At 45.1% G+C, this 20,444-nt stretch overlaps 1 protein-coding gene across 3 annotated transcripts in view; it reads left to right on the top strand.

Moving 5' to 3' along the window:
- The window catches only part of ERN1 (endoplasmic reticulum to nucleus signaling 1), a 29,692-nt gene that overhangs the window by 6,329 nt on the left and 2,919 nt on the right, over positions 1 to 20,444 (top strand). The window contains exons 2-19 of one of the 3 annotated variants that reach the window (XM_064150553.1): positions 2,422 to 2,533; positions 9,093 to 9,126; positions 9,981 to 10,053; positions 10,580 to 10,652; positions 11,688 to 11,810; positions 12,477 to 12,578; positions 12,995 to 13,256; positions 13,871 to 13,949; positions 14,656 to 14,818; positions 15,596 to 15,714; positions 16,018 to 16,209; positions 16,650 to 16,905; positions 17,518 to 17,608; positions 17,912 to 18,101; positions 18,569 to 18,668; positions 19,068 to 19,267; positions 19,486 to 19,633; positions 20,024 to 20,151. In XM_064150553.1, the coding sequence (XP_064006623.1) occupies positions 2,422 to 2,533; positions 9,093 to 9,126; positions 9,981 to 10,053; positions 10,580 to 10,652; positions 11,688 to 11,810; positions 12,477 to 12,578; positions 12,995 to 13,256; positions 13,871 to 13,949; positions 14,656 to 14,818; positions 15,596 to 15,714; positions 16,018 to 16,209; positions 16,650 to 16,905; positions 17,518 to 17,608; positions 17,912 to 18,101; positions 18,569 to 18,668; positions 19,068 to 19,267; positions 19,486 to 19,633; positions 20,024 to 20,151 (2,445 nt within the window). Of the gene's footprint in view, positions 1 to 2,421; positions 2,534 to 9,092; positions 9,127 to 9,980; positions 10,067 to 10,579; positions 10,653 to 11,687; positions 11,811 to 12,476; positions 12,579 to 12,994; positions 13,257 to 13,870; positions 13,950 to 14,655; positions 14,819 to 15,595; positions 15,715 to 16,017; positions 16,210 to 16,628; positions 16,906 to 17,517; positions 17,609 to 17,911; positions 18,102 to 18,568; positions 18,669 to 19,067; positions 19,268 to 19,485; positions 19,634 to 20,023; positions 20,152 to 20,444 lie in introns of those variants that run through there. The other 2 variants (XM_064150552.1, XM_064150554.1) reach the window with 2 other exon arrangements.

Raw genomic sequence — 20,444 nt, 5'->3', positions numbered from 1 at the left:
TGGGCTGTGGGCAGAACTGGGCCCAGAGCCCTCTGAAGAGAAGCTGATTTCTCTAGCTCCATAGAGCTCTTTCGTTCCCTTGGTAAGCACTTGCCATCTCAGGCAGAGTTCACCTCCCTGTTACCCACAGAGTGGTGGCAGACACCATAAGAATGGTAGATGGAAGTGCCACTTCTTTCCCCAGGCCAAAGATCCTACACCAAAAGGCTTAAAAAAGCTGTTGTATTTTCATAGTCTGAGTCATCTGGGTCATTCTTCCTGTCAGGTGTCAACAGCCAGGTGTAGATGTAATGTTTGGCAGAAACTTGTGTGAAGAGCTTCAGCTCTGGTTTCTTTCTGTATCACAATTGGGGCTTTGAGCCCCAAATGGATGTGATAATGGAGTGTGAGTTGTGTCTTCCCCTTCTGGTTTCAGAATCAATGGCTCTAGCTTGTTTAAGGAAGATGGGAAGACTGGAAGAGGTGATTATTAATCAGCTACACCACCCCGGGTGGTTTATGGACTTCATGGACAAAAAGACCTGAAGGGCAAAATTTTCATGAGTCACTTTGATGGAGTGGCTACAGGCATTTGCTTTAGCAAAAGTAATAATGCGAAAGAATGAGAGCTCACACCTACAGAATGCAGCTCCTCTTTGCTCTTGTGTACCATCCTGCCACTAGGCTAGAGAGATACTCCACGCTCAGTCCTGCTTTGTTAACATCTCGAGCTGCAGGTTTGCAAGGCCAGCATGAGATGAGCTGTTATTCCATGTCCCTGCTGGAACAAACATTGCAAAGTTTGATTCCAGGTATATCTGCAAATACTTAAGTGCAGATGTCTTTGCAGCCTGCATTTACCTAGGTCAGATAATGAAGATTATATTTCTGTTAAGACACTTTTTTTTTGCTTGTTTTGGGGAGGGGCAGAATTCTAGCACTTACTGCTGATCTGTGGTTTGTCTGTTGTTGATTTATAGTTTCATTTTCCTTGTGCTGTGTTTTACAATTGTCTGTTCCAGCTGTTTTCATTATGACTGGCAAGAAGCTTGCCTTATATTTGTAGGTGTGACCTGAATCCTGGCTAGGTATTCCTTTATAATCTTTCTAGCTTTATGCTTTACCTGAAAGTCTAACTGAATTGTACTAAAAATGTACAGTTTTCCAAAGAAGGTTGCTGCTATATGTACACATTTTAACTTGGCAGTTGTGTATTTTGCTTTGCAGTAATTCTGACGTGACTGATAACTGGTTTTTACAGCATAAATCACTGAAGATGTTGTTAATCATGTAAAAAGCATACACTTCCATTTCATCAGCTGTGCTAGGCTGAGAATTATATTTAACTGTGAAACTGCCTAACCATGGCAGGTGGCATGCAGATGAGCAGTGCAGATACAGTCTATAAATGACAGGGTCCTTGAGCAATAGCTTGAGACTTGGTCAGTGGAGATGGGTCAGTCTCAGGGTACCCGGGATCGTCTTTAGGCAGGAAGAGAACCATATGCATTAAATTAACATGTTTTTAATGCTTAGTGTGATGAAACACCTTAGACTTAGCCTTGCTGTTCCTGTGATAACCACATGGTTCTGAGCCCTCCATGCCTCTATGATGCTTAGTGATAGCCAGGCTCAAAAGCTACCTCTGCTGTAGGGGAGACAGCAGGCACCAAGCAGCTCTGTACCCATACACTTAAATACAGAGTGACGTGTCCCCAGTGGCAGAATGATTAGAATGTCTAATTGAGGTTTGAGTCCTGCACCTATCTGCTTTATAGAAGGTGTCTATGGGTGCACGTGGACTTTCTTAAACAGTGTTATTTACTGTCTGCTGCAGGAATTCAGTATTGGGGCACACAAAAACACAGTTTGGAGGCTTAGCAGTACGGGTCTCCTCCAGCCTTTAAGCTGCATCGATTCTAAACACTTTGCCCTTGCTCTGAGACAGCCTACACACTTAGACCTTCAGCTTGTCTCTCAGTTGCAGTAGCCCTGTAGAATATTGATTACCTTTTAGTTTTATTTTTCCATCTTCTACCCGGTCAGTGTCTTTTCATTTGTCAGGGATTAAACTTTGGCAAAGGTATGTTCTGTTTACTTGGCAGTTGTGTGGCTTTAACATTAGCACTTGATTCTCTGAGCTGCTTTGAAGTTCCTTACTCTATCTAACATCACATATTCTTTGTATCAGTTCTTCCCTAGATCAGCTCTGTTTGTTTCTAGGAGAACTTAGCACAGTAAGCAGTTCTCTAGTCTTGATAGCAAAAAAAACCCCAAACAAACACCAAAACCAAACAAAGTCACTGTATTAGAAAGGACAAGAGCATGGTCTAATGTGTGTGATGAAAAGAAAGTAATGTTCTAGACAATGTGCTGTATGACAGCTGGGAGTAAACTCTGTAGTAAGTCATTACATTCAACATACACGTTTTTCTTCTCCAGAACACCAGCTCAGTAACTGTGTCGGAAACACTGTTGTTTGTTTCAACTCTGGACGGAAGTTTGCATGCTGTCAGCAAGAGGACAGGAGCAATCAAGTGGACTTTAAAAGAAGGTGAGCAGGAAGTGTCCTCATGCCTCTACTCAGTGACAGTGACAACAGTCAAATCAATTGATAATTCAAACTCTTGTAGGGCCTGGTAGATGTCTTGATTTGGATTCCCCTCCCCCCCTTTTCTTAATTTTGCTATTGCTCCAGAATTTCTAGAGGTGTGTTCATATTTGCCCTTGCAGATCTTCGTTGGGTTTATGTTTGTGTGCTTTTTTCCAGAATGTTTAAGCTGCAGTGGTATGGTGGTTTATGGAGTGAATGCAATATACGGGAGCATAGAATAGGTAGATGTCAAGTGAGAGTGTCAGCTGGTGGAACTGGTGCCCAAGGGCTCACATGATTCTCTCTGGAAGATTCTACATTCACTGGTGCAAGGGATACAGTGCAAATCTTGGGTCATTTTTTCTCTGACATGTTTTGGAACAGCAGGGTTTTTTTTGCAGTAGGAACTGCCCTAGTGTAAAGAAATGCACCAATGCTGAGTCTGGAAGTGGTTTTGTAATTCTCATTACTCAGCAGAGATGGCTTTTTCTGTCTCCAGGAAAAATGCAGTATTTCATACAAATCTGCTTTAATGGGACTTTGATTGCATATGGTGGAGTGATAGTAGCACTTTCTCTTCACTTCTGGAAATAAATTAGAAAGCAGGTCAGGTGGAAAGGAGTTACAGTGATTGCATCATGCTGTACTCTATTTTTAAACCTGGTGTCAGCTTGGTAGGAGAGCTGAAATGGCAGGGAATGGACTGCACACGTCTGACGTCTGTGGTAGAGAGCAGTGCTATTTGTGAGCCTGTCACCTACCAGAGACAACGTTAACTTCATGAATTAGCTAAAAGTGTGTCTGTGGCTCCACTTGGAGTAAAAAAGGCTGAGCAGGTATCACCTTGAAGGATCTTGGTTAATAGGAGTGATTACATTTTCTCCCCTGTCTCCTTTTTAAATTTAGACCTCTCCTTTCCCTGAAGGGCTTCAATAAAACAGTTTCCAGTCTTCTCCTTTATGGTTGCTGTATGCTACTGTGCTGTTCAGAGCTTACTGGTTTTTGCTTGTTGTTCAAGTGACATAAACATAGACCACATAGTCCTGTCCTAGAAGGGCATTTGTTGAAGCCAGACTTAGTGAGGAAGAAGTGAACAAGCTTGGTTATTGAGAAGGTGCTTTGTCAGAGTGTATTGCGCAAGGAACTTCCCTGCTTCAGAACTCTAACATTGCAAAACTGCTGCTGGTAAAGTACAACTGCCAGACTGGATAATCCAGTTTTATAGAACTTCTTTTTTTCTCTCTGCTGCTAACCGTCCATGAAGTATACTTCATGGTTTTTGCAAAGCACTTGTTTTGTGCACTTGTTTTCTGCAAAGCACTTCATGCTTTTTGCAAAGTGCTTGTTGTCCATCAGTTATTTCTGTGTAATAAAGTGACACGCAGCAGTCAGTGAGAAAAACCCAGGTGCACATGGACCAAGGGCCTGTATGTGCAGGCTGAGTGCATTTGTAATGGGAGGGAGTTTATCTTTGCAAAACTCTCTTTGCTGGTGGTCACCCTGTGGGTGAGAAGCCCAACAAAGATGTGACAGTGTCAGAAACTAATAGCCCATGGAAGTTCTTGCCATCTTGTTGTGCTAAATCCCTGGAGAGCTTCAGCAGTCAGAATTTAGTCTTAGTGTGTGAACACAGTTGTTGGGTGCACTCTGTCAGCAGCATGCTGTTGTTGCAGACTTACCCAATGGGAAGCTGCATGCATCGTGAGTGGTGATCTCGCAGGTGCCATTTCACCCTGATTATCAGGCAGTGAACCATGTGCTGTGGTTCAGGTGCTTTGAGAAGCTGTGGAGGTCACCTGAAGTGCAGCAGTGGCATTCATCGGGAAGGGAACATTTTGGTAGTGCAGTTAAGCAGCAGGATATTTAACAAAGGGCAATTCATACACATTTTATTTTCACTGAGAAAAAAACAACAAAGCAGTGTTCACTATCGAGCAGGACTTAAACAAACAAGAAAATCTTGCCATGTGTGGTTTGTTTCAGTTTAGCACCGAAGCTTATCTTAGGTGTGCGGAGTAAATGAGGCAGTAGTTATCACCATAATATGTTTGGGTTTCCTGCCTTAATGTAGCGCTGGCAAGAAAGACAGCCTGAATGCTTGTGCTCCACATGAAGCAGATAAAAAGATGAGTCTGTTAGTAACAGGACTCTCCAGTGGTTCAGAAACAAAGTTGCCTTCTCTGCAGTGATAGGTAGTGAGGTTGGGGACTTGCTGAGGTGCTTAGTACCTTCATTTCCTGTTGGCCTCAATGGGTTCTGCTATCTGATAGCTCTCGGGAGCTAATGCTGCTTGCTCCCTGGGCCTTGGAAAGCTCCAATATGGTTGGAGAGGTTTTAGAAAGACCCTGCACTCCTCCTTCCTCCAAATTTCTGAGGGGCACCTTTGCTATTGGTGTGCCCTGCAAAACCACATTCTGTTAAGAAGGTGTGACACACATTGAAGATCAGAGCTTAAGTAAAGCTCTTGATGCCATCTCTTATCGATACAAGCTGTCAGTTCTAAGAGACACTGACAGGCTCCCGTGTTTTCTGCAGTTGGCTATAGCGAGATACTTGGTGAGCATTCTCAGTAAGGTTACTCAGGATGAAATCTCTTCCCCAAGACAGCTGGAAATTAAACTTCTTCCACCAATTCCTACAGATCTCTTAGCCACCAGGGGTGCAGCACTTGAGGTTTGCTTTTATATGCAGGTAAGAAGGTAGGCAGTGAAAGAGATGGTGACAAGAAACCTGGTGGCATTTTTTCAGGTTCTGGAGAATGCTTTTCTTCCTAGTATCAGATTTTATATTCACCATTCTGATTTCAGAGTGAGCCTTAAGAATGTGATTTTCACACTGTCATCTTCCCTCACATCTTTGTAAACATCTGTGAGATCTGCAGATCCTGCTCTGATAACTGCTTATTCCCAGGCACAGCTGTAAAGCTGTAAGTTAGTAAGGACAGTCAGATCAAGCCAGCTGTAGAACAGTGCTCTTCATCAACTGCCAGAGGATAGTTTGGTGGTGTCTGTAACCCCATTTCTGTGGTTGCAGCAGCAGGCGAGGATGACATGGATCTAAACTGGCTCGTTAGCCCAAGGCTTATGGTCAGGCCTCGGGTCAGGAAACCGTTTTTTTCCAGCTCATGCCAGAGACCAGTGACTTATTCACTGTTTCAGAATCTCCCACTTCTCCTTTTCAGTCATTGTCCTACTTAAAGGCACACTGCATGATGAAAACATGCAGCTCTGTCTTGTGCGTTTAAAAAGACTTGGATTATGGTCTCTTTTTATCTGATTGAGTTCTTATTTCAAAACAAACTTTGTGATAAAGTTGGAATATGCCCCAAACCACTTGAAAGGGAATGTGAAGAGTTCATTGCCTGTCTTCAAAGTATCTTTGCAGAGCTACAACCTTAGTTCAAGTGTTAAGAAAATGAGAAAATTTACATCAACCCAGTAGCTAAAAATACTGAGAGATGACTCTCCACAGTCCATCTTTCCATGTGGGTGACGCTAGTGGGGAAAGGAGAATTCCTGACACTTTAGAAAGTAAACTGCTCCACCAGTTTGTGTTCACCCATCGTGAACAGCCTCACACATGGAAACGAACAAGATACTGCTACTGAATGCTTTCTGAACGTTCATATACAACACTGCAATGTTGTAGGAAGCCATCAGAATAATCAGTGCTTTGGTTCATGTGCCAGTAAGTAGTCAAAAGAACTCCTTTCTTCTTCATAATAACATTTGAATCTATTCCATCTACCTCTTATCATTGTTGATAAATCAGATTTCAGGTACTGAGAAAGCAAGTAGCAGCAGGGTTTTTGTCATTGTTGTTTGTTCTTGAGATCGAAGGCACGATAGCAGAGAAAGTTTGAGAGTTCCTCATGAGCATGCTGCTCACACTCAACAGCTTGGCACTTGTCATAAGGCTTTCCAGTAGGCCAGAGTGCTTCAGAAAAGCACTGCAGCAGTTGTAGAGACATTGGTGGCATCAGGCATCAAAGTGCAGGACGCTTCTGTTGGGAAAATTGTTATGAGTGGCACTTTTCCAACAGCTGTCAGAAACAGGAGCTTGGTGGTAAAAGCTGAAGGAAAGTAAATATTGCACATGTATGTGGTGTGTTCTGTTACGGCATAGTGTGGTCAATACAATCAGGCAACTCTTCCCAAAGCTTTGAGGTAGCTGGAGCAGAGGGGAGCACGTTTTCTAGTCTTAGATCATAAAGGTATTAGTAAAAAATTGTTGTGTTGTGTTATTATTCACTGTATTTGGGGGCAGAGGGAGCTCTGGGAAAGCATTATTAACCAGACTGTCCTAGAAAATATAATCTCCCTTTTGAAATTTCCTGCAATTGTTCAGTTTTCCTTGAGCATTCATTGAAAGAAACCCTGCAATACAAACTTGTTTGAGGAGATTGGAGTCTGTCCTCTTCCACAGCAGAGAGCTTGTTGTGTTGTGTCGGTAACTGTGCGGTTAGAAGACTTGAAATCTGCTTCAGATGGACCTGGGTTTGTACTGTAATTTCATGCAACAAGGCCGTTTGCTTCAGAGAATAGACAGTCCTTGCATTCAAATTAAATTCAAAAGTTTCTGAGGATAATTTAGATAAGGAGCTGTTTTCTTATGCTTAGCTGGGCTGACTAGAAAGTGATTTTGAAGAAAATCTGTATTACTGTACTTGAAGTGCATGCAGTCAGTTAGTACTCCAAAAACAGGTTGTACAGCTTTGTTATCGCTTGTGATCATTCGAGGAGTAGATGATTGTCCATGGGGCAGAGTTGCTTAAGCACTGTGGTGAAGGTTGCTGTTGTCTAGCATCACCACAAGTGATGACTTATTTGTTACCAGTGAAAGATTCTCTTTGTTATCAGTTCATCAGGAGAGCTGCAAAGTTTATTTGGCTCTTGCTTCTAGCAGCGCTTGTAGAGCTTGCCTTAAGTCTTCTTTCATTTCCTGATTTATGGTTCACAAAACTGGGAGAGTTTCCCTTCCCCGTAAAATGTTTGTGATTACACAGGTCTGGTCTGTGTCTTTAATGTCTTTTTCCTCTTTGAGTTCTTTTCACTGACACTGATGGATACATTGTTCTTCACGGAGAGAGCAATTTGCCGTTGGAATGGACTGCCCAGGGAGGTGTTCGAGAAAAGACTGGACAGGGCACTTAGAGTCATGGTCTAATTGATTGGATAAGACTGGGTGATAGGATGGACTGGATGAGCTTGGAGGTCTCTTCCAACCTGGTCGATTGTGTGATTCTATGATTTAGGATAGAAGCTGGATAGCTGTTTGCTCTTAGTAGCATAATTGGTCACCTAATGCTTGTTTTCTTACTTGCTTTTCTGTAGTGCTGGAGAGATGATGTGGTAAGCCACCCTGTGTTGCATTAGATACGGTAAAGCTTGTGGGATGCTTGAAGCAAACACAACTGCTATATAATCAACGGACAGTTGGGAGTGAGAGGGTCCCTCCCAACATACCCTGAAACCACTTGCTTCATTCAGAAAAGGGATGGAAATGGATTGCATGGTGTAGTTAAAATGGAGTAAAGGTCTGACTAAGCTGCGTGGTCTGTGCAGACAGATATATGATGATGAATCACTTGTTTGCTCCTTTGAATATTAATTATCCTTAAGTCCTTGTGATACGTGCTTGGGTTCTCAGTGAATGGAGGTTATGACATATGGTGGAGCTCTGCGCTGTGCCAGGATTTAGACTTAGCTTGGTCAGGTTTTATTTTGTAACGTTTTTGTTGATGAGAGCTGATTTTGATCACTCCAAGTGGGAAACACTGTGAGATTGATTCCAAACCTTTTGATTTTTAAGTGATGTGGGTTCTTGGATAAATTCTAGTGGCAGATTAGGTGAAAAAAAATCAGATTTCAGACAATTTTGTTTAGCCTGTGGCAGACTTCTGCTTTTCTTTTTTTATGACATGCTGAGCACAGAGGTTTTATCTTGGAGTGGGAAGTGGAAATGGGTTTTTTTCTGACTTGCATCAGCCTTGCTGTTAGGTTGCTGGCAAACTTCCCACTACACAGTAGGTGTAGCTCTCGGCCTTCAGCTGTGTCTGCCATTACATGTGAAAGCAGACGTGCTGCTGCCTGACACAACAAGGTAGCTAAGACAAAAAGTAGCAGAACTTCAGAGAACGCAGATGGAACAGTATCACGGGAAGTGCCCAGCGCTGAGATATTTCTGTGTGCCCCACCCCGGTGAGAAATGAGGAGGAAACTCAAGATACAACACAGGGCGGCTGTCTTCTCTGATTCTCCTCCCAGGATTAGCTGGGGAGGAGTGTGGATAAAACTGAGCAAAGAACTTCAGAAAGGTTAAAACTTCTCAGATGTTTTGTGCTTTCCCGTTTTACAAGCCCAGTTTCATGACCAAGCAGGAGATCTTTGAGGCTGCTGGGGTGGCCCCCTTCAACCTGTACACCTTTCAAAATGTCATGTGCCTGACTTAATCCTGTACCTGGTGAGTTCAAGGGATTGAACTGTAAGCATTATGGGTTTTTCTTTCCTTGTTTATGCAGATCCTGTGCTCCAGGTGCCAATACATGTGGAAGAGTAAGTCAGTTTTCTTTATCTCTTTTACCACATGATTGATTTCCACTGACATTTGAGCTCATTTGAACCAAAAGGGTCTATGTTCTGGACGAGGTGTGTACCTCAAGTCATTTATAGGTGGTTTAGAGTAGATGCAGAAAGGATGTAATGGGCTACATAGAATTCTCTTATTTGTACCGGTAAGATCCCATCTACAGCCTGTTCTCTCAAGCCTGTGCTTAGGTTTAGAGATCAGATCTGCCAATTGTGCCAGTCTTAACTGGGTATCTGCTCTGCAGATGACAGGAGCAGCTAGGGAGTGACCTGTGGGTTTAAAGACTAAAGCAGTGAAGCACAGGAACCCCAACCACCACCACCAGAATCTTCAAATGAGCCCCTCAAGTGGTTACTTCAGAGTAGTTCCTCTGGCACGGCAACCTCCTGTTTAATGAGAGTATTTTGGGCCTTAGCCTCTCTGCCGCCAGCAGTAACCTCCTTTCTTTTTTGTGGCTTGGGTTTGCTGTTGGGCTTTGGCATTTATTTGCAATGTGGGTGCAGGGGGGGTGCCCTCACCTCCCGCATTCACTTCATTCTGGCGAGTCTTTTACTGTTTCTTGTCTTCTTTGTGATCTCTGGTTTTATTTATTTAGTTGGCTTGAATTCTGTGGCATTTTAAAAGCAGGCAGGTCTTGTTTACAAGCTTTCACCCAAGTGATTGCCTGCCACATTTGGATCTTTGCCTTCGCAAATGTATTGGAAACTTTGTATCAGTAATGAAACTTCAAAGAATGGATAATGCAAAGCAAAAAAAACCAGAGTCACTCTCAGAGGCTGAGTTAATATTTTATCATTTATAGTTGCTGCTTAAATCCTAGGCCAGCATTTCTTCCAGATCCAAACGATGGCAGTTTGTACACACTCGGTGGCAAGAACAGCGAGGGCTTGACGGTAAGGGTGTTGTGTAAGTGCTCTCCCCAGTCACATTTAGTGAAGTGCCTTAATAATGCTTCAGTGAAGGACCAGCCCCCAGGAGAACTCCCTGCTTTCCTGACGGCACTATGAGGTTTTGCAGGCTGTTCAGTGGAATTGTATCAGTTTCTTGGAAAAGCTTGGTCGCACTGACCAAAAAGTTGTTGGCCTTTATCAATGATCTCCCATCTTAAACTCCCTGAGGCAGTCTGCTCCCTGCTCTGGGTTTGCAGGGCAAGGCCTTAACCCCAGATTTTGAGTTCTGAAGCCCTGCAGTAATACAAACAATAAACCCCTACCCTTTGAGTTTTCCAAAGTTCTCTGACCACCCTTTCACAGAGTCACAGAATTGTCAGGGTTGGAAGTGGTCCCAAAGACCATCCAGTTCCAATGCCCCTGCTATGGACAGGGACACTTCACACTAGATCAGGTTGCTGTGAGCAGATGTGGACTGACACCTTGTGAATAAGCTTTTATTGATTGGTTGTTGTTGTTTTTTCCCTAGAAACTTCCGTTTACTATCCCAGAGCTGGTGCAGGCATCTCCCTGTCGCAGTTCAGATGGGATCCTGTACATGGGTGAGCTCCAGTGTTCTTTTACGCTGTCAAATGTTCAACAGCTGCAAATGCAGAGACTCCCAGACAGCCTGCATAGAAATAGGCTTCATTTTGGGTGTTAAGGTTTTTCACAAACCTTTTTGATGACAGAAAAATCTGATCAATACAGAATTCAGTTGCTGTTTGGAGGCTAAAACACCAGATGCTCTTCCTGAAGGAGAAAATAGCTTTTTAAGTAGTGAGTAGCCTGGGGTGGTGGTTTCTTGAGGTATTATCACCTCCTTTGTTGCTATCTCAACAAAATCTGAATTCTACTCAAAAATCTTCTGGTTGTAAATGCCATGGACTGCCTGACAGTTACCTCAGAATCCACTGCACCAGGATTGCTCCCCATTATCTGAGATACAGCACTGCACATAACAAATCTATGGCTCATTGTCCTGCCTCATTCCGATTGCAGATGGATTGAGGAGGGAAAAGGGAAAGGAAGGACAATGGGTACTTATTGCAACAGCCAGATGTGGGAAGGATCAGGATGGAATTAGCACTGTTTTTTTAATCTCCAGTACCTACCTCTGGTTCTCCATTTCCCATGTCTCTGGTGAAGCAGTGAACAAAGTGTATTTGAGGCTGCTAAACAGAACACAGCTCTTAGGATCTAAGAACTGGCACAATCCTGATAGGCTATTAGGATTACAGGTCCCTCAGAAATATGCAGACCCTCATGTTTTTTTCCCACCTACTGTCCTTCAGCAGCAGCACTGCAGTCTCTGCTGCTAGCCTACAGGATCTTCCATGCTCAGAACTCTGTCATCTTTTATAAGAGTTTTTATAACTCGGCCAACAGAACTGAGTGTCCCAAAGATGGAATTCAGTTCTGCTTGTCAATGTTTGGGGCCGGCCAGTAGTGCCAAATGAGGAAACCAAACCTTTATTAAAAATGCTTTGTCCATGCTAAATTTGAGCACCTACTACAGAAAAAGAAGACTGAGAAGTCTGATGGAAGTGCAGTTTTTTTCCATCTGAATGGTAACATGGCTTAAATTATCATTTCAGGTAAAAAGCAGGATATTTGGTATGTGGTTGACCTCATGACTGGGGAGAAACAGCAGACCTTGACCTCCTCATTTGCAGAAAGTCTTTGCCCATCAACATCTCTCCTGTACCTTGGGAGAACAGGTCATGTGCTTTTTTTTCTGCAGCTAAGGAGAAGATGTGTTATTGTTATTGCTGGTTTTGGAGTTGAGGTTCCTCTCAAATGTCCTTGGGATCAGTTCAGGTTTTCAAGTTTATTTCTTAGCAGACTGTAAGCTTTTCTAAAGCGTGTTCCAGCAGGAGCTCTGAACCCAGGGCTGTTCTGTGACACAGAGCTGAAACTGCAGCTAGAGCACATGCACCAAAACTCCAACTGCTGGACTCTGAAGAACTGCTAAATTAGACTAACACAGAGCTGTTGCAAGGAAAAACAGACTGGTCTAGGCCTTTGCTTTAACCTCTGTATTAATGTGTTCTTCAGGTGTAGTTGCTCAGTTACAGAACACAGTAAGCTGACCTTTAGTGTGCAGGGCCTGGAAATGTGCAAGCAAAACCAAGTCCAGCAACAGCCATGCAGTGATCCCAGAGTGCTGCTCCTTTGGGCAGGAGTTGCCTGCAGGGCTCGGTCTGAGGCTCCTGCACTCAGCGTTTGAGTGAATCAGGATTAAGCAGCTGTGAAATGTGCGTGTCAGGAGAGCATGGAGCAGGACCTGGGGCGTGTGTCACTGTGAAGAGTGGCTCGGGTTGGAGGTGATGGCTTCTGTTCTCTCACAAGTTTTTTTGCTTCACAGACTGTGTGTTTTTTAACAGAGTACACGATCACGATGTACGACACCAAGAAGAAGGAGCTGCGGTGGAATGCCACCTACTTTGACTATGCAGCAACTCTGCCTGATGAAGACATAAAATACAGTAAGAATTTCGTTGCTGTCTTTGGGGGGTTTCCCCATCTATGGGCCATGGGTACAGGCAAAAAGATTATGTTTTGTTCTACAACGAATAGGTCAAATTGACCTTGATATTCATCTGCCAGTTTCTATCCTTTAGATACCACAATAGCTAGAGCCTGATGTCTAGCTTTGGGTAACTTCAAGCTATGGCTCTTGAAGAGGTGACTTAGAATTTAGTGAGAAATGGCAGGAGAGGAAGCAAACCTGAACTGTGGTGCACACTCAGAAACTGCTACTGAACAGCTGACTCAGTGATCTGTTCTGCAGCGTAGGGTGCACTGGACCCCACAGTTAACAGAAGGCTTCAGCTGTCAGTTTGTGTTACTGCACTTGCAGGCCTGCAGCAATCAGGTAACTCCTTTCTACTGCATGTTGCAGAAATGTCTCACTTTGTGTCCAACGGGGACGGGCTGGTGGTGACTGTGGACAGCGAGTCCGGGGACGTGCTGTGGATTCAGAACTACGCTTCTCCCGTGGTAGCTTTTTACATCTGGCAGCGTGAAGGGCTGCGGAAGATTATGCACACTAATGTGGGCATAGAGACCCTGAGATACCTGACCTTCATGTCTGGGGAGGTTGGACACATCACCAAGTGGAAATACCCTTTCCCAAAGGAAACTGAGACCAAGAGCAAACTGACGTGAGCATGAACATCCCTGTTCTCACTTTGACAGAGCTTTGTCATTAAAAACTTACCTGTGTGGGTTAAGCTCGATGAAGTTCACAAGGTTCAAGCTGGTGAGAATAATTTATGAAAGTAGCTCTAGTTCTCCAGCTGTTATTTTGTCACATTTGATCTTTACTGCCCAAAGGCCCAGATGAAAACCTCAGTGCCTACTGCAGACTTAGGAAATGTATATTCATAACTTGCATCAGATGGGCTGCATGGAGTAGTTTCTGCTAGTGTGGAATGGAACTGGGGTTTATAAGGTGAAATCTCTCACAGCAGAAAAACGATGCAGAGCATTTTGGCAAGAGAATTGGCAAGTTATTGACTAATGCAGAACTAAGACATGAGTTATGTCAGATGAGTAACTGTCATGTGCATAATCTACTAATCATGCTACCATAACTAAGTCTGGCTTCATTACAAAGCAGTACTTAAACCAACTGGACAGATGCAGACTTTTCAAGCCATAAATATTGGTGACTAGAAAAGCTCCTGCAGTAGTTGTGCAGGATGGTGTCACCTGGGCTTTAGTTAAGGCAGGAAAGTATCCTTTTGTCTACTCTCTAACACTCTTTTCTTTCCAGACCAACTCTCTATGTAGGGAAATACTCCACAAGTCTGTACGCATCACCGTCAATGGTGCACGAAGGAGTAACTGTTGTGGTAAGTTGGGAGCTGCAGGAGTTGAATGACACCTACTGAAAAATGCCTTTACAGAATGATTACTGTCCTGGGTGGAAGAAAGAAATTGAAATGGAGACATACATAAAAATATCTGAACACAGCTCTGTCATAGTAGAGGCCAGAGAGATCTGATCCAGCTAGAGAACACAGCACTGAGGGCTGTAGCTCTACAGAAAGTGGGGTGGATTGCAGATTGCTACCAAGAAATGCACAGCACATGAAATACCTCAGCAAGCAGTGAACAGAAAGCCTGAGAGTACAGGCCCATGGTTCAGGAATCCTTTCAGGGCTGCAGAGAGGAGCAGCAGTAAGCCCAGGGCTGCCATGCAGTGTTGAGGCTAATGCTAAAATTGCTGGGGTTTGCTTCCACCTGTGCAAAGGAAATTCCCTGATCACTGGGTTCTGCTCATGCCGTGTGTGCCCAGGTGGAAAATAAGGCTCCTGCTTAACTTTTCTGAAAACAGAGTTATCTCATCTCCTGGGCAACACATAACCTGGAAGGTCTAATGTCCAAGGTTGTCAAAGCAGTTGCTGAGGGCATACTGGCAGTGTTTACTTAGGCTGACTTTGCTGCCAGTAATTTTTGCTTGCCCACTGATTTTGACCTTCATTTTTTCATTTAGTTGCCCTTCTAAACCTAGGGGCAGAGTGCTTCCTTGACTGTAACCACCAGGTCTCTTTCTAGCCCCGAGGCAGCGCCATTCCTTTACTGGAGGGGCCAAAAACAGAGGGTGTGACAATTGAAGACAGCGGTGAGTGCGTTATCACCCCCAGCACAGACGTGAAGTTCTCAGGCAGGCTGAAAGAGAAGAGCAAACTCAGCTACTGGAACGACTGGCTCCTGATAGGTACTGGAACCGCTGGTTCCTGGGGGGTACCCACAGCCCAGCACTGCCATCTGCAGGACAATCCCCACCCACTCAGACCTCACAGCTGTTTCCAGCTGCTGTAATGCACTCACCGTGGCTGCCTAAACTCAGCCAGACTCAGACTGAACTCTAGTAATTGGCTCTAATTCGCCTTCATCTGCATATGAATTAACCTTTTTTAGCGCACGGCTCTACTGCCTTTCCCAAGGCTTTATCCGGTGCATAGGATGGAGAGTGCTTAGCTCAGGCTGAGCAAAGTCAGTCACTGTTTATTTGCCCCCTCTTTCCAAGTGGGGTCCGAGTCACTCATTATTTACTGTAAAAGTGTTCTGGGTCCTTGAGATTTTTAAACACTGTTTTTAATGTTACTTTATTTGTCATCCCGTGGACCTGAGGGTCCTATTTTCCCCGTTTTACAAAGGGAGGATTAAGGCACAGAGGCTGAAGCCTATCTTAAAGAGGAGCCAGCCTGTGTTGCGTATCACAGTTCCCAACATTTTGGAATTGCCTTCCCGGGGCATTTACAATTTTGTTTCAAAACTGAAGGTCTGAATTTCACCTTTAAGTGATGCAAGTTTGTAATTCAGTGACGTGTGCCATAGATCTCTAGGGCTGGGCTGTATCTTGCATCTCCTTTAACGGCCACCTCTCTCTTCCTAGGAGCCCTTCTTTTCTTGGTCCTGTCCTGCTCTTGCAGTACATCAAGTGGCTCCCGTTAAACAATACTTTATTTCAACCAATGTGTTTTATTTAAAGGGCACCATGAAACACCATTATCTGCCCCTACCAAGATCCTGGAGAAATTCCCAAGGAACTTACCTAAGAAGCCTGAAAATGTGATTCCAGCTGACTCTGATAAGGCCACTCTTGAAGAGGTTTGTGATAGGAAATCACCTTACTGATGACAGAACATAAAGGAGCAGAAGTTGGTGAAGGACTCAGAAAGAAAGCTACAGGGAACTGCTTCACATTGTTTTGTCAGATTTTCTTGTACTTACCGAGTAGAATCACTGCTGCCATCTTATTTCAGAACCAGCTTTCAGCTGCACTTTTGTTGTCTTTGACTTTGGGAGGGCTAGCAATTAATTACAAGAAAAAATACAGCAGAGGGCAAATGCCTGTAGGTGGTCCATTGGCTGTGAAGACACTGAGCTAACAGAGCCTCCTTGGCCTCCTAGGTTATTGACATCGTTGAAGGTTCTTCAACAGAAGCACCTCCTGCTGTTCCAAAGGATATTGAGGAGAAACCTGCCCGGCCTGCCCCTCGACCAGAGGCTCCTGTGGACTCCATGTTGAAAGACATGGCCACAATCATTCTCAGCACCTTCCTGCTGGTGGGCTGGCTGGCTTTTATCATCACTTACCCAATGGTAATGCTGACTTGGCTTGATGTGCTTTTGGGTGTGGGAGAGTCAGTAACATTGTGCAGCCCAAGAAATGACACAGGAGTTAGAAAGCAATGCACTGCAGGGGGTTTTGCTTCTTACAGATGTGTGGTGGGCCCCCTCAATTCCTCCTCACCTGAACAGGTGAGGGTTTTCCAGCCTTTATCCTTCTGTGGTTTAAGGACACCTAGTTAACCTAGTTAGCTTTTGCCATGTTAACCATCCAGTGCCCTTTCTCAGCTCTGCAGTGCAAGTTCAGACTGATATTGACAGCTTGAGTCGCAGTTCCCAGCCTCCCTTGGCTGGTGGTGTCCTAACAGTTGTCTTCCTCCCTTTTGGCTGTAGCTACCCCAATAGCTGTAGAGTTCCATCTTGTGATGTGACTGTGCAACCTTCACTTACAGAACTGGGGTCCTTTCTCACAGAGTGTGCTTCAGCAACAACAGAGGCAGCACCAGCTGGAAGAGAAGATACAGCTCCTGCAGCAGCAGAAGCTGCCCTTCCATGCTCCCAGCGACCTGCCCTCAGAGGCAGACTTTCTGGACACCTCCCATGGCCGGACAGAGAGCTCAGCTACCAGTACACCAAACATGTCCCCTAGAGCATCAAACCATTCTGCCTACTCCAGCATCTCCACATCTGATGCTGGAAGCTGCCTCTCCACTGAGCAAGAAGAAGGAGGTAAGGCTGATGCGGTATCTTCAGTTGTGGGCCTGTATTTGCCCAGTCTGTGTGACAGAGCATAGCTGCTCACTTACTGGTGATACTTCATTGATCAGGCAGCTGAGGACCATCACGCTCATTCTGAACAGGTACCAGCACTCTGCTGGGGGCTGTGCCCTGACTTGGAGCAGCAGGATTTGCTTTAGTAAAAACATCCTGCTCAAAACTGTGTCTGAGGGATGATGTTCATTTTATCTACTCTGATAACCTGTGGCCATTCTAGGGAGAGGTTTGTATAACTGGAATCAGGAAACAGGGATGGTGCAACATCTAGAAGAGCTGATCTGCTACAAACCTCTGTATTCTACTGTTTTGAGACGTGGTCATTGCAGGCCCTGCATCAGGTGCTGTGTACTGATTGCTTGACTCTCTGTGCTGCATCATTTGGTCACCAGCAACGGTTTGCTTGCTGAGAGATCCCAAATGGAGATGTTTGTGGTGTTAATCACCTGCTGTGCCCATTTAAATGTGAGCAAGGAGACTTGCACTTACCAGCCCCAAAGAACTTGCTGTTGTAAAGGCTGACTCAGCCCATCCCAACCCATCCTTGCTTCTTCTCTTCTCTCTTAGATGAAGATGCCAACAGAGTGATGGTTGGCAAGATTTCCTTTAACCCAAAAGATGTCCTGGGACATGGAGCTGAGGGGACAATTGTTTACAGGTAGGAGTCAGTATGTGCGGTCAGCATTAAACAGACCTGCAAGGTCTTAGTTGGGTTAGGTCTTTTTTCAAATTAACTCTTCCATATGTCTAATGTGAGCAGAGATGAAACTTCTGGCAGGCTATGTAGTGGCTCTGGACTACATTCATGCAGTGTTCCCTCACTACCAAAAGCTTCTTCACTTCCTTTATAAACATGTAATGACCAAATGTGTTTCCAACATGAGGCACACTTTAGCCATCTTCTGGAAAATGGTCAAGCATGCAGCAGGGTGATGTGGCTTTCCCTCCCACCTGCCTGCAGGGGCACATTTGATAACCGTGATGTTGCAGTGAAAAGAATTCTTCCTGAGTGCTTCAGCTTTGCAGACCGGGAGGTGCAGCTGCTGCGTGAGTCCGACGAGCACCCCAACGTGATCCGCTACTTCTGCACGGAGAAGGATCGCCAGTTCCAGTACATAGCCATTGAGCTCTGCGCCGCCACTCTACAGGAGGTGAGAGCTCGCCTGCGAACCCACAGCAGCTGTGGAACTCTCCTCCCTGGAAGGCTTTCATGTTCCTTTACCTTAGGGTGCTGAAGTGCCAGCTACAGGAGCAACTGCAGTTACTCTACCATCACCTCTGTGACAGTTACACACTTTAAAACAAGTGTTTGCAGACCTGTAGAGAGACAATCCCTAACCCTGTACTGATTTAAGGACAGCAGCTTTTGTCCTTTGATTTCCCTTCCTGTAGAGGACACCCTTCTAGTCATCCTCCCACTCCTACCATTTGGACTTTGAAGACCCTCTCCTCTTGCCTCTGGAGCACAGTGCTATCTAGAGTCTAGCTCTGAATGTTTAATCATCACCTTCCACTACCACAATTCACACTTTCTAACCTGTGCTTTGGGAGGAGATAGCAGAGGGTAATGGTAAGCAGTGTTGTGGCTGACTCTTCCGTTTTCCTGTTTAATGTACAGTATGTAGAGCAGAAGGCCTTCAGTCACCATGGCTTGCAACCCATCACACTCCTGCAACAGACAACATCTGGCCTGGCCTACCTGCATTCCCTTAGCATTGGTAAGAAAGCCTCTGGGGGCAGCTGGATGTAGGGCGGATTTTCTTAACTGGTGCTAGGAGCTTGTTTGATCAACCCCAGAACTGCAGAAGCTCGACCCAGTGCTGTCAGTAGTAGCGTCTGTCCTTTGACAAAGGCCTTGTCCGGCTAATATTCTGCTGCACTGGAGCAGTCAAGTCAAACATGGCTGTATTCAGGGCCAAGCATTTTTGGGATACAAGTCACACAACACACAATGCCTTGTGGTGGTGAAATACAAGAGTGAGGGATAAGCTCCTGCCAAAGACAGTAGTTTGATGTCAGGAATTTGGGTTAATGACTGGTGGCTCAGCCCCGTGCAAGGTAAACAATGCACACACAGTTAAGAACTGGCCTGCAGTGGTAAGTGGTGTTTGTAACAGTCCACAGGGACCTGAAGCCCCATAACATCCTCATCTCCATGCCTAACGCCCACGGCAAAGTCAAAGCCATGATCTCAGACTTCGGCCTGTGCAAGAAGCTGGCGGTGGGCAGGCACAGCTTCAGCCGTCGCTCAGGGGTGCCAGGCACTGAAGGCTGGATTGCTCCAGAGATGCTGAGTGAAGATTGCAAAGAGAACCCTGTAAGTCTCCACCCAGCTCCCCTGGGAGCAGGCAGCACACCCAAGAAGTGTCACAGTGCTGCAGTCAGGCCTTAAGCTGTGCAGTACCCAGAGCCTGGGCATTCATGCTGGCGTGCAGCAGAGTATGTGATTCTGAAATGCCAAATAACCAGCCAGTGATGATCAAAGCCTTCAGGGAAGCAAATGTGTTGCTGCTACTGAAGGCTGTTTTTTTGCAGACTTACACTGTGGACATCTTTTCTGCTGGCTGTGTCTTTTACTATGTGGTGTCTGAGGGCAGCCACCCCTTCGGCAAGTCCCTGCAGCGCCAGGCCAACATCCTGCTGGGTGCCTACAGCCTGGAGTCTCTGAGCCCAGGGAGGCATGGTAAGTGCCACAAGGACCTTGTCTCTGGGCCAAAATGCCAAAGGAGTGACAGGGACATGATCTGCAGTGAGTCTCAGCCTGGCAGCAGTCAAAGCTGTACTCCTAACATACTCCTGAAGTGCTTACAGTATCCCAAAGAACCTCTGGGAGACACAGCTTGGAACCCTGCAGGCTTTCCTATGCTTAAAGGTAGAAAGGAGATGAACTTTGACCTGCTGACACTGATTTACCACAACCGACTCTCTGTTGGGTGCCAAGGATGAGGGTGAAACCTGAGCTAGCAGAGCAAGGGTTCAGGACTGCCTTGGAGGAAGTAGGAAATTGTTGTTCTCTAAAGTACAAACTCTTAGATTTTCCTACAGCCTGAGAACTATCTCCTTTTCCTTGCAGAAGACATAGTTGCTCGTGATTTAATAGAGCAGATGATAAACATGGACCCTCAGAAACGGCCCTCTGCCAGCTGTGTGCTCAAGCACCCATTCTTTTGGAGTTTAGAGAAACAGCTCCAGTTTTTTCAGGTTTGTGCTGACCTTTTCCATCCTTTCAGTTCTAAGAGCTCCTGTAGCCATTCTTCAGATTTCACTTAGCTTTGAACTGTCTCACCTGGTTTTTTAGATGTTTGAGGTGACAGAATCCACAACCTTCCTGTAGGAATGAGGAAGCTGTAGTACCTAGGTGGTATCCCTTACAAAACTGGCTTAGTCTTACAGAGATCTTCTGTTGCAAGGCTAGAAGGTGATGTTAGCAACTTTACCCAGGAGTGAGGAAGGGCTCCAGCAGGAGAATGTGCTACTCAGCACGTCTTCGGTGA

This window comes from Pogoniulus pusillus, chromosome 11, assembly GCF_015220805.1.
Source record: "Pogoniulus pusillus isolate bPogPus1 chromosome 11, bPogPus1.pri, whole genome shotgun sequence".
NCBI lineage: Eukaryota > Metazoa > Chordata > Aves > Piciformes > Lybiidae > Pogoniulus > Pogoniulus pusillus.
The sequence above is the reverse complement of the archived record's forward strand: the minus strand, read 5'-3'. Positions and strand labels throughout refer to the sequence as shown.